The sequence below is a fragment of the Trichoplax adhaerens genome, genomic scaffold (assembly GCF_000150275.1).
Source record: "Trichoplax adhaerens TRIADscaffold_3 genomic scaffold, whole genome shotgun sequence".
Lineage (NCBI taxonomy): Eukaryota > Metazoa > Placozoa > Uniplacotomia > Trichoplacea > Trichoplacidae > Trichoplax > Trichoplax adhaerens.
Genome location: NW_002060945.1, coordinates 748,052 through 762,743, shown reverse-complemented (window position 1 = coordinate 762,743; position 14,692 = coordinate 748,052). Strand labels below are relative to the sequence as shown.

Below are 14,692 nucleotides of genomic sequence, written 5' to 3'. Positions count from 1 at the left end.
CAAGTACTGTACAGTACAGTATTTATTGGTGTACCACTGTACTGTACAGTATACAGTACAGTCAGCAACTCAACAATGAACGTACAGTACTGTAGCAGGGTCAACCTTCGGAGTTGTACCTACTGTGTTAACTGTATTATAGTATCACAGTATACAGTACTGTACGTTTGAAGGCCTTTGCAGTGGTAAAAAGGGTCAAAAACCTCCACACTCCTGTGACTTGGATCAATCAAAAGCATTCTACAGTACAGTGCAGTACAGTACATACCCTACGTTTGAACTCTAGCCACTGTCAGTCTGTCACTGTGTACAGTACAGTACAGTACTGAGTAGAGAGTACTGTACAAGTGTACAGTACAGTACAGTACTGTACATGGCCATGGACTACTGTACTGTACTGTACTACAGTAAAAATGCTCCTGTAATTTTTGTAGTCCACTTAGTGTTTTATAATCAAAGTCAAGATTGCTAAGCGTGAAAGATTCACAACCTCGCTCATTCTCACTGATAGTCGCACTGGCCGTGGACCTTTTATGTTACAACATGGACGCTATGGTGGCCAGCCGTAGTACAGTACTGTACAGTCAAGTCCTGCGATAAAATGAAATAAAAAATAACGAAACTAAAATCAATAAAGAATAAAAAAATACTCGTAATAATATAAAATAAAATTGGATTTCAATTCCATTCAATTGAGGCTACAGTCCTGCAGCTAGTTAGAGCATTAATTGTTGCCGAAAAGGAATGATAGCTTTAGCTTTTTATGTAAAATGAATTGAAATGAAATAAAATAGAAAATGGACGCAAAAAACGCCAGAAGAAAAGATGTGAATATTATTCCGCCTGGCGTATTTCACTCTTTTACTGCTACAGTTGCAGTCCAGCGTTGTTCTCTACTGTACCAATGTCCGCATTACTGTATACGAACGACCTCGAGAACAGAGTTTTACAGGTCCGACCGATATCATTCCATGCTTACTGTACTGTAGACTTAATTGCAGTACTCACTCGTACTTTATAAATACAGCACTGGAGTACTTGCTAGGTTAACTTTCTATCAAGAACAGCAACAGCAAAATGCTAGCTCCAGCACGGGCATTGGTAGCTGTTATTGATTTATTTACTTATTTATTTACTTTATTTATCTAAACAAATCGAGTCCGTATATTCATGAGGTGGCTGTAAGATGAGTCGGATATTTATTAACTATTTCCTTTACAAAAGGCCGTCCTCTACGCATGTGTACATGGTTCTGTTTGCTCCTGCATAAAAAAGTGTACGCCAATAGAGAGATTCCTTCCTAACTGAATCACCTAGGGAAGTCCCAGGCATAATATACAGTACAGTACTATAATTAATTAATGAATATAATATATTAACAACATAAAATAAATCAACTTAATTTAGTCGATCAGCCGCTATTTTACTCCAGACGAAGTCAGACTAATACATGGCTTGGCGTAGTACTAATTTCAAAGTTGGACAAGAACCGATAAAACGTTTCGGCGTCCACTGGCTACTACCCCTATCAGCTGTGTTCAGTTTGTTCGCCGCCAAGTGCTGTTACCTTAGTACTGTACAATGCAATACCGGCGGTGAAAACAAGTCAATATTGTTATGGCAACTGCAAATACTTGAACTTTATTTTTATGACTGGATAAATTGCTTGTTTATCCAAACGTTTGGCGAACAATAACTTCTAGGATATTAACATTCATAACTCCGTTTGTACCAGAGTTGTAAGGCCATAAAGTCGAATATGGCAATGGTTGCACCAGGTGTCTGAAACTGACCACCGTCAAACCAAGAACTGCATTTATTGCACTTCCTTTCCCTCTCCTTTCACTATACGCATAGATTAATTATGTGAATACGATATACATATATAATAATAATACTACTGTATAATTATATTATAATTTATCAATTCAACGTGGCAAATTTACAAGCTTTCAAATTTAACCCGGAGTAAACTTGCCACCTTGCCAGAGGTCTGCTTTGTGCGTATTCTTGTGCAAACAGCGACTTCTTAGAACTCACTGTTACAATGCATGTCCTGCTACTGCTGTTGGCATGCAGCTGTAAAATTCGCCTGATTACACAGGCAATCAATCATCCTAATTTTGAAAATAAAATGGATAGAGGCAGATAAACCAGGAATCTTTTGCTAGAGTATTTCTAGAATTTCGAGGATCTCTAGATCCCAGTGTATGTAAAATTCGATCAGTAAATAGCAATTTACGCCTAATACTCTACAGCGTAGTGCCCTTTGGCAAATGCCGTATACTAGTGTCGTATACTTTCGACGTGTTAATGGATTGTAGATAGACGGGCAGACTATACATTCTATCCAGTTTTCATTACGAAGTATTCAACGATTTCAATGAGATCATTCAATCTATGTACTCAGCAATGGATAAACTTAGCAATAAGTATTGAGTCACTTCTACGCTGAAGTAAATATTAATTAAGGAGAATACGAAATGATTTTCCAGTGTGTGGGTAAATAGTCAAGATTGGAGGATTGACTTGGAGAACCCTATACAATGTTAATTTGAAAGTGCCATTTGGAAATCATAATTACATACGAGTACTTCATTGCATTCTGCTCTTGCTAAGATTCTATGCAAGGTAGGCTGAAAAGAGAAAGTATCGATAAATACTGACAAAATGGTCACTCAGCTATCTTCTACACTTCTGATATCTTAATTGTAATTAATTAATAGAATATTATCAGGAATGTTCAAGCTTAAATCAGTGATCGAATTTTCTTTGTTTGCTAGCCTTCATTTAGTAGCTTCTGAGTGTATCTATTACAAAGCATACTTCTTATAAAACCGATGACGATTGGGTTTATAAATAAATACAAAGTGAGTCTCACATTTAATTAATTAATAATCAAATGCGACAACGATAATGAGAGATTTCCCTTCGTAAGAGTAGACTTTATTGTCTACAAGCGAGATAATAATCCTTTCTACTTGCGCTATAAAGTAGAAATCTATCAACCAAGTTTTAGGTTTAACTCAATTTGTTCTCGATACGGGCAACACACCACTAAAATATTGGATTGTACTCAATTGTTATCCCAAATAATACTCATGAAAAGAAATACATATTTCTTTACTTATTATTGTTGAAGGCTCAACTGATTCTTGTGAACAGTACTTCTTTCAATCCTGGAAAATGATAAAAACATATTTCCGCGGAGATAGATCTTTAATGTCACCGATAGTTATTCTACCAATTGATTGGTTCATTCAATTATCTACATAGGACGTTGTTATTCTAGTAGAATGATGCATTACTGTAGAATGGATTATTTCACCATCATTTTCACCATGGATATACACTTAATGAGAACGTATTAAAAAAGGACGAGAAATAAAAAGATAATATCGAAAATAACCTTTAAAAACCATCATTTTAACGGCTAAAAAGAGTTATTGTAGCATACAGTAGACTATCAAAAATAGATCAAGTGAGATGGAATTTACCTGCTTAGCTGATCGTTATGATAGTTTGGTTAAGTGAGTGTTAACGGTAGGAAGGAGCCATAACGCCATCATATCGTTAGCTTTTAAATACAGTATTTGCTTCTCAAGATAGGAAAGTGTTCCTTGTTATCAAGTGCGTAATCACTTAAATTAGTTCGGCTGCTTTTGGCCGTATTTTTTTATTATTTCTATTTAGCTTCAATCAATTTTTCTACAATTGCGAACGCTGTAAAATTTTATAACAAAGAATAAATTAACAAGCATATCACGATTTAAAATAATAGCATGGATGACGTTCATCAGCATCTTCTTTTCCTTGCGAATTACCTCTACTTCCGTTGTTCTTCCAATTCGCCTAAAATTTGCGATTCATTAATGATGATATGACATTGATTGATTATGAAAATAACTGTGAAAGGGTTTTATGCTATTCATAAGGAAAGAATTTTCGGCTAGGCGAACTATACCGATGATGACTCTCTCATATTATCAGTATAATTAGAATTGTTCCCAAAAATTAGCTAATAAAGAAAATAAAAGCATAGTAGAAATACTCCCGCTTTATTTCAAAGAGGTAGAAATAGGAATCTCCTTTGAAATCACAATATGAAAGCGACTTGAAAATACACAGTAAGTAATCATCCGTTATCATTATACCATTTTTTTTTAATAGCAAGACTATAATTTATATTAGATTTAGAATCCAATTGGCTAAGATAAGCTTCCGAGCGTTAAATAATGATTACATTACTGCTATGGACAACAGTTCCGAGCATCAATGAAACTTTAGCAATGCTGAATAGCACCAAAAATTGGCTTTATAATGTCATTTATAATTTGCGGTGGTAACTAAGGAAGAAAAAGTAGAATAAAATATTTAGCTAAAATTTCCGTCTATCAAAGACAAGGTATCCTTTTCATGGAAAAGCATTCATAATGTGATGTATCGATATAGATGAATAGATCTTTTCATCATGCCTTTAGCTAATTAACCCATTAGATATATACCTTGCCCTGATGACTTGAGAATATACCTTTGTGCTATTTTTATCGTAATCAATAAAAATATTGATTTCTGATCACGTCAAAAAAAAATACTAACTAACATCAGTAGGTAAGGTCGTTCCTTAATTTGCCTGACTTTAGACTAATAGCAATTTGCATCCATTTAGTCATGCAGATACCGATAAGCTTCATATTTTTAAAGTAAAACATGATCTCCAGTAAATCAAATGTCCGACTAATATTAATTAATAATTAGCTTGACACCGTATATTAATGATGCAATTTGAATTTAATTCGCATATTTTTGATAATAAACCGATCAATGGTTGTAACAGAAAAGAAAAAGAAATAGATCAATGCTATAGAATTGACTTTTAATACTCATGAACTTTTAATTTTTGTTATTTTTCGATAGATTCCAACATGTATAGGGAAAATTTTATCACATGCGTACGGTCACTTTAGTTTTTTTTTATTTCTGAATTTATTTTTCTTCATGTTCTTAACTATTATTCTTTTATTATAGCATTTTCTAGACATATCTTTTTTCAATAGCTTAGAAGAATGTGTACAATATCGACCAATATCAATCAATTCCATGCAATATTAATTCTATAATCTAATATGGTTATTGTTTGAAATCAATCATCTGTTTCACATATTGATCTTTAAATAAAAAAAATGGAATGTGATTACTGCTATAGGGCGTCCATTCATAAGGATAAAAGTCATTACCCTGTCAATTGATAAATATTATTATTGCAAGATGTTACTACATTTATTAAGAGATTTCTTTCTGAATTGTCGTAGCTATCATGTAAGTTTTCTTCTTTCATTTTCCTGATAGGGGCAGTAACGTGTCAACGTTTTTTCTTTTAATCATACAGTTTTAAATTAGCATCATAATAATTTTATTCCTTATTCCTTTTTCAATTGTGGGGTCAGGAACGATAAATTCCACTTCTACTTCCGTTGCCATAATAGCTTGCGGGAGAATAAACTTCGAGAGAACTATTATGTAAATTAAAGTATTATCATTACTTTCATTACTAGAGTAAAATATTGCCATGGTTGCTAATAGCTATATTACAGCCCTTCATTATCGTTAATAACACTTTAAAGGTCAAGGACAATAGAAATTGATGAAAGTAAGAAATCAATTTTAGCAGTCATCAAAAGGAGCCTTATTAATACTTATAATTATTACACATGATTGTGCGCGCATTTGCAAGGTGATCATAGCTCATGACATTTAACACAAAACTAGCAGCCTGAGTTGCCAATTTTTTACTACTCTAAGCAATTTATTGCGAATTTAGTGATTTTATATCTAATGACGGTTTCAGGATTTTAAAATTCTTTGAAGTTATCTCAGTTCCTGTTATTATAATTCTAAAATAGAAGGCTGATTCAATGAGTTTTGCTTTCTCGGATTCTATATTTAGAATTGTGCAGCCTATAAATAAACTGCAAAAGCACTACTCTTGATGTCTTTCATGATGTATGATAATGATATGACAATTTATAAATGTAGCTTAATTTGAACGTTACTATTCAGTTTGCAATGGAGTTAATTTTACCAGAAGTTGTATGAAAATTTTCTATAGCGTACCGAAATTATCTATCCACTAAAACGAATATAATCATACTTTTAGTCTTTTATCCATGTTAACTCTAAGAGTCGGGATACGAATATATTGTCCAACGACTATAGTATATCATCATAAAATGATAATACAAAATCCTTGCAGTTTATGAGATTTAGCTTCTAAAAAATAATTAATTTTTAGAACAATTCTTCTATGTATATTTTAAGACAAATTGTAAGACAATTGAAGAAATGTCTTCTAAATTAAGTTAATTACTATGTTCAAAGATCCTTGGTAACGCACGTCAAACCTTTTATAATCTATCATATGTAATCCTTTTCAATTAGGGCAAGTTAGCTCTGCACAGGCTCACACAATTTCAGCTAGTTATCTGAGAAGGAATAACATTCTAATATATCTATGATAGCTATATATTCGCTTATTGATTAGATCAAAAGACTATCATTCTTGTAATCCCAAAAATGTACATTAAGATATCAAATGTACGACGGATTAATCCATCATTATCATGCGTCATGAAACTAACAGCTAACATGTGGCCGCTATCATCATATGACATTTCATAAATTGAGATTATACTTTCAAGCATATGTCGGGTGTATAGATATATGTTATATGTTACAGCCTCCTAAGAAAAGTCCAGCTCAACCCAATTCAACCAGTTCAAGTATTAATCTACTCTTAAGATTAAGTATTTACTATAGCTCAGTTACATTTAAACAGGTTTCTATTTTATCAAATTTTCACTTTATTTACGCTTATACGATTTCCATTTTTTGGTAAACAGCTTAATGTTTTCTATTTTGACATCTTGCTTTTTTGCAAGTTCTAGCATATTTGAATCTAAGCCTTTATTTGCAGCTATTTCTTCATTTCGTAAGTCAATGCCTGTTAATAGTGTTACCATATTCTGTTTGCCTTCACTGAAGTAACAACAGCAATCAATGATTTGTTCATAAATCCTAAAAGTAAACGGCCTTTGGTCAGCAATTATATTGAACTCAATTCACTGGAATCAATGAAATCAGCTAGCTAATAATATCTTATTATTGACAGAAACTACCATTGTGACTATCCACATATAAAGAAACGCTAAGAACAAAATCAATCGAAAACTAAGAAATTTCAACAGCAAGTACAGTAGTATTACCAGTTTTCTTGGCCTTGGTTTTTCCGCCTTTTAATCTTTGAAGACATTTCATTATCGTTTTGCGCTCTTAGCCATCTTGTTATGTAGGTAAATTGAAGAGGCAAAGTAAAGTAAATGATTCATGGTAGAACAAGTGATAGTATTACAATAGCGAACACCAACAATGTATACAGATAGAAAGATAACCTATTATCTACTGTATTACAAGATACAGTATAATTATTTATGCAAAGCAACGTAATATTAAGGTAAATCTAGAGATGATAAATGTAGTTATATTACCATATGAAAACATTAGAAGTTTAAAATAATCCAAAATTCCTCACGAAAAGCATAAACTGTCATGCAATAATCATCTTGCTTCATTAATGCAAGTAAAGGATTCAATCTCGTCATCCTTACCTGTTGCCTTTCTTAAATTGAACTTCTAAATATTTTATTGCCTGCCTGGCTTGGGCACTTATCTTTTTCATATTATCAAGCGACTGTACAACTATTATTCGCAAATTAGATATGGTAAATATCGAAAAAATCGAAAATCTATGTTTGTTAAGTCAGCTAATCTACTGGTTATACTGTATAAGTAGTTCCATCTAATCTTCAAAGTAAAACTAAACTCGTGAATTTCAAATGTTATAAGTTAGCATATTTTAGATCATTACATATACAACCTGCTAGAGGCACTATAATGACTAGTTGTCCGCTATGGCTGAAGTCTTGGATTGCTCTGAGAGAATTGCAAAACGCGAAAGCATCTGGTACTAAATAGGGCGATATTGTAACTCCTTTATTTGCATCACGTGAAGCAACGTTAGCTTCAAGTGACTCTACGTCTGACTATAATCGAATAAAATAGCAAATGTTTATCATATATCGCATATTACTAATTAATTTCAATGCAAATAGCATTACCTTCAATTTCATTTGCGCCATCATTTTCATAGCTTGAAGGCGTTTAGCCTTTGCCTTTCGTTAGAATACGACCGTAATAAGATTAGCTTTCGATGAATTGATAGATACATATAAAGACTTTATTGGCACAATTCTCTTTACCTTGTCTTCTTCTTCCTTGCTTATCTGTACTGTAACTTCTGCTTTATATTCAGCTAATTGAAGCGGCCCATAAAATTGACATTCATTTGCTACCCAAATTAAACCTTGCATTGGCTTATAAATGTTAATAGAAGTTAATTATGACTTTAATTTGATTTTCATCCTTAAAATGGTAGCCATAAGTCGAAAAGATAAATTAAGTAGTTTCTGTCGTGTACTAACTATACAGTATTTAAATGTGCAGAATACACGATATTACGATAGTATAAAGCTGAATTAAATACCTTGTGATATGCTAAGTAAAATCCAAACTGCAGTAAATAGTTTAAACGCTTGAATGTCTTGATAACAATACAAATCTTAGGATTAATATTTTAGCGCATGAACGGCTAAAAATAATTATTGATCTTTTCTATCTATCTAAATACGTTACCAGATCGGATTTAGCGATTTTTTGCAAATTTCGGCTATTAGGCTTAATATTAATGTGAATACGTTCTAAAGGCTTAAAACCTAATAAGTAGATGTCCTCCGGTAAAGGGTCAATTTGATCAAAATTTTGTTGGATTGCTTGAGGATAAGTCATGATAATGCAGTTTAATAGCGTCGCATAATCAGACCAAAACTGAGCAAGATCCTAAATAATGGAGTAAATATAACGAAAAAGGAAGAAATAAATAATAATTTATAATCTAAAAATATCAGAAATAAATACACTATTTGCTCACTGTACCTCTTGATATTTATCCAGAACTTCCTCATGGCTTATCAGCCAATCTGTTCCAATTTTTAAAACATTAAGCAATTTATTACTAATTTTGCGTAGTCTTCGCTGCTTCTCGATGTCCACGTGAAAATCTGGCTGATCGGTTGCAACTATAATGTATTATTATGGGGTCATTTAAAGAATAATACATGGTTGGCGTTTTATAATTATCGAAGCTAGAGCTCTAATTACCTTCACATTCTGAGTCATTGCGATTTGACCCCTCAGGATTTACAGTATCAGTACTATCAACAACGTCACCAATCGTATGATTATTAACATTTATAACTGGTTGAACTTCTCCAGAGGCTGTATTATTTTCAATAATATTTTCCTCTGTATCTGTAACTAATTCAGATTCACTGTTTTCACTGTCAGTTGACCATTCACTTGAAGAAGAGACTTGAAGTGAACGCGATTCAGAATCACTATGATGCGATATGCTCCCAGAAAATGAGCTATCACTATAATCTTCGTTGTTGTCACTACTTTCATCTTCGGAATCACTAGTTTTACGTCGTCTTCTAGCTCTAGCTTTCTTGTATAATAGTTTCTTTGCTTTCATTTTTTTAGTTTGAGGATCATCTTTATCATTATCACTATTGTAGTTATTCATTTCATGGCAATCGCTAGATCCTTCACTGGTCTTTAGTGCATTCGATGCTGAATCGTTATCATCTAAGTCTTGTTCATTCTCTCCATAGGTTATATAGTACGTAACGCATTGGGCTATTCTAGTTAGAACAGCGATAATGATTGCAACAGATATAGTTTCCTGGGGTGCACCTTCAAATAGCAAAATGAAAGGCTAATTTAATATAAGAAACATATAGTGCAGTATCACTACTTTGGTGATTTTAATTACCTGTCAGTAAAAAAATAACATCATAAACAATGCTTACCCATCTGCGACAGATTATATTCTGACATATATAAAACGGCCAGTAACTTAAAAAGAATATTACAGTCTACAAGATCGTAATCCGCGTCCGGTTTGACGGAGTATAAACTTTCGTTTTCACAAAACTCAAAACCGTATGCAGTATATTCTTTAAAATCTTTTATTACTTTCTCACAAAGTTCATTAAGTTGTTCAATCGTCATACTATTAAATGATAATTACAAAAATTCATAATCGTCGTAGTTATTCATGAATAACTTAAAGGCAATCTCAGTATCTCTTACCTGGTATTTGGACTTAGATTACTGTTAAGATATATAAAATTAATAACTAATCTTTTCAAAATATATTCCCTACAAAGGAATAGAAATAAAAGTATTGAGGTATATATAAAATTGAATGCAGTCATCCATAAATTGTGCGTAGTACAAGTTTATAATTATTACAATGTACCGTAATCCCACATTATCTACTCCACTAAGTAAAAGATGCAAAAACTGTAACAAACTTACCGCGTAATTGTTTCTGGTTCTCCATATTGAAGCATTTGAAGCATTTCCTTATAGGTTTTGCTGATATGGCGCTTAACGTTATTAATGATACCATCAAAAGGTACTGTGCTATATAGACTAAAGGGAAAATATATTGTTAGAGACTAAAGGTCATTGGAATTTTGATAAATGCCGGCATAATCTTACCATCTCATGTAGTAATAAATAGTGTCCAGGCCGAAATTAAAATTGACATGTAAGGTTCCCAGTTGATTATGAGATATACCTATATATAACAGAAGAGAAAATAAAATATACTAATGCTATTTATGACATAGGCTCGAGGAAAAATGTTGGTTGACTTATTAAACAATAGAGATATAAATATCTATGACTAAACAACAGAATGTAAATTTAGATACCCCAGTCAGGACGAAAACACATAGCTTTATGATAATGTTCCAAAGCTATCTCATGGCCTTTAACACTATCATAATCTGTGTAGTAGCGAGCTAAATTTAAATAATAATTAAAAAAATTCCGTTAAGTAAGATCAAAATAGAATCCAATATTAGTTTAGTTAGGTATCCTCGATTACTACGTATTCCATTTTGGGCAGGTAAAAGTACTGACAAGGGAATATCGTTTACCTAGATCTCCAATGTAAATTAAGCATCGTCCGCTTGCATCTTTTGCCCAATCAACTTTTGGAGATGTAATTGTTATTGCTAAAAAGGGTATCATGATGCCGTTAATCTTAAAAGATCTGTACTATAACAAGACATACTAATCTGAAAGCATTAAAAGGAAACGACGATATTTTGTTAGGCTATATACTCGTAATTAAGTTAGTTTTAAACTTAGATTTCTATTTCAATCACATTCTAAATAATAAGCTTAAGTGCTCGACATTGGAATATAGCTTACCTGCTGTCTCAGTATCGTCATCAGTACTGTCAATATTATCTAAGAATACGCACGTTAAATCAATATTAAACGCTTGGCCTAGTTTTCTTAAAAAGCTTTTGTAAAAATCTATTGCTGATAACAAATAATTTGCAAACGCTGTCTTTGTATCTAGATCTTCATGTAATTCCTATCCGGATAGGAGTAAATATAAAAATATAGGCGATAAGTAAGAGTGAATAAAGAACAACGTTTCATTGGCATCTACATCTAAGTTGCAGCGACAAAGAAAGGGTTAATCTTAGTTTCTTAGGATAAAATTTTAAAAAAGATAGATTGTAATTTTAGAAAATATTTCGGAATAATAAACGATAACTAAATTACTGCACCTGGTATTTTACTATACCTCTTTATTCAGTCGTCCCTTGCTAATAACGTTGTAATATACCTTCTTCCACATAACATCTTCAATCATCTTTCCCATATCTTCATCATCTGACAATAGCAATTGTTCACATATAGCTCTTAACCTTTGGCATCAATAAAAGAATTTTAAATTAGACTACGTATTAGACAAGTATTAAAGCTGCTCATTTATGATCAAACAGAAATCATTAAGGATACAGATTTTCATTACATTACATTAAGATTAATTGCACAGATATGACGTAACATTAAATAATTCATAGTCTATATGATTTAATCTACGATTCATACGTAGAGTAAAAAATGATAACACAGAAATAGGAAATGTTGCTAATACGTGCATCTACCGTTCGTACTCTAAAATTTTATCGTTAAGATCGAGCTGATAAGGCTTTATTCTAACACATTCACTACAGAAAATACAGTAATATCATCGTATTACAGTTCCATAGCCTAACAGTATACTGTAATAATATGATATAATTCGTAGGTACGCATGTACCCATTTTGAATTTCAAGGTGTTACCTCAAACGATGATCCACATGAGGAGGCTGTAAAAGTGCTGCAATCGAGATCTCCTTGATGGAGTGATCAACACGATGTGCAATATCTACACCATTGCTAAACGAGAGGTCAATGTGAATACAAAATATCAACAATCTTACAAGGATTAGTTAGTATTTTGATGAGGTTGTTGATCAATTTTGAATAGATGGATAGAGAATAAAGACAATTTAAGCGTAGATAATTGCAACGATTACAAGTTTACCAAATCTCGCATACAAGTGTAAGAGTACGTCATCGTAATATCACTATTTGAGCTCACACAAGGACCTAGCCAGAGCCTGACTAACGCTTATCGCACAAACTTTAGTAATCATTAACTTACAATACTAAGAGTATGCAGAAGTTAAATGTATTATCACACTGTTTTAGATCATCATTAAGTGTTACTAACTGGCTGCAGAACAATTTACAACTCCGTATTTGCAAATATTGTAAACGAAGGAGAGGAAAAAAACTACGTAGACTGTTTACTTTTATTGAACATGATCAAAAGTCAAATCAAATTAATTAATTAGTAATTACTGTATACCGGTATAAGCGCCTGCAATCCGCTTTATTAAGATTATGAGCTCGACTCATGGATGATGCATTTATCCTTAATATCTTAATACAAATCTAGTGAGGTCTTTGCTTGGCGTTAATAACCAGCAGTAGTTAATACAATGTCCATAATATCGATAGTGGCAGCGGTCTTGGCAAAAAAAATTAATTTGTTTTGGAATACTGTACGGCAAAGGTGAGAGGCCCAGCAGTAATTGCGGTACAGTACAGCACCGTACAGTGTACAGTACACTGTACGGTAGACTCAGAGTCCTCACAAGTTAACTAGAGACCAGTAAGTTACTCAGTTATGCGCAAAATCCTTAGGATATGCAGTGTTGTACGATATACTACTGTATAGTATACAAACGCTTCCGCACAATATGGTGTCCGGATGTAGTAAGAATAATAAGGATTTGATTGTAGCTTAAATGGTTTGATTCGAACAGGTTTAACACCTATTACAGGAGTTAGGTATACTCAGTGCGAAGCGACAGCGATAATTAATTAATATAAAGTAAAAAAAGTACAAGTGAATACAGAGTCCGTATTGTAGACTGTATTTAGTACGCGAAGTATAACGAGCGTGGGTTCTACAGCAGCATTGCTAGGCAGACTTACTGTATACCAGGGACTAGATAGATAGCATCTGTCTCAGAAGTCCTTGTTTATACCATATAACTGGGTCGGTGATGCCAATTAGGATCAACAAAAATAAGTAAGTACGAGTATAATGATACAATCTCGTAGGCATAACGGAAATCGAGATGAAAAAAAACTCTAGAACTTTTTAATCAGCTCGTCGTCATAAGAATTGATATTGACTCATTTCTTTTTCATCGCTAGTTGTAAGATAGAGAATAACTTGCTAGCAATGACCTAGTAGTCCATGCCTAGACATAGCAATCCAATCCTTCATGGAATGGTTTGCATGAAGTCTCCGTTAGCATGCTATGAATGCAATAGCTTTATCAAGAAGCAATGTACAGTACAGTATACAGATTGTTATTAATTAATAAAGTGTTTCAGACAAGTTGAAAAATCTTAAAAACTATGGAGGTGCATGCACTAATATGATAAATAAAAACTTCCACATACCAACTCAAAGCGTAACTCTAAATTTCATCTTGCACAATAGGCTAAAGGTAAATGACGAGACGAGATAGCAATTTATTATCCAATACAACAAAATAACTTACAATACAAAAATCGACAAAGTGTATTTGCATTTTTGTAAATGCAGAGTACCGGAAACGACATGTACGGCCAAAATACAAATATTTAAAACCGAAGGATTGCAACACGGGTTTATACAGTGTGATTGAATAAACTAATACGTGTCAAGCAGGCAAATGTAAACTCATTAGGATAGCATCTATACAACTTACAATTAGATATTTAGTTACTCTGCATTTAACAATTTGCGTTTGTATAACACAGATTACGATATAAAGCCCAATGCAGACGTAGCAATATACCTACACAGCTAGATTTAAGAACGTATTTGTACGCCCGATCCTAAAATAGTAATGCTAATGCTAACATTACAGGAAAACTAGCCTATCGATATCAATTCATCATTAGGCTAAATAATACAATTGGAATCGGTAACTTTTTAAAATATATATATTTAAGGTAACATAGGCAGAAAACTGTTAATTTAAATTAAAATAGGAATATATCAACAACAATTTCTATGTACATGTTATACCCTACATGTATGCTCTTCTACAAATGTCATTCCTAACCAGACAGAAGTAGACATTGCAGCAAAAGGTG

The 14,692-nt window shown here is 32.8% G+C and overlaps 1 protein-coding gene across 1 annotated transcript; it reads right to left on the bottom strand.

Moving 5' to 3' along the window:
• Window positions 1–6,860: 6,860 nt before the first annotated feature.
• On the bottom strand, window positions 6,861–12,952 carry TRIADDRAFT_54089 (uncharacterized protein; the record flags this gene model as incomplete). Its single annotated transcript, XM_002110230.1, has 19 exons — window positions 6,861–7,074; window positions 7,263–7,337; window positions 7,665–7,755; window positions 7,934–8,099; window positions 8,175–8,228; window positions 8,316–8,429; window positions 8,749–8,952; window positions 9,049–9,191; window positions 9,274–9,867; window positions 9,984–10,186; window positions 10,267–10,335; window positions 10,495–10,611; window positions 10,681–10,759; window positions 10,896–10,985; window positions 11,124–11,201; window positions 11,401–11,569; window positions 11,828–11,909; window positions 12,332–12,427; window positions 12,903–12,952. The coding sequence occupies 19 exons, from the start codon at window positions 12,950–12,952 to the stop codon at window positions 6,861–6,863; spliced, it is 2,688 nt and encodes an 895-aa protein (XP_002110266.1).
• Window positions 12,953–14,692: the final 1,740 nt, after the last annotated feature.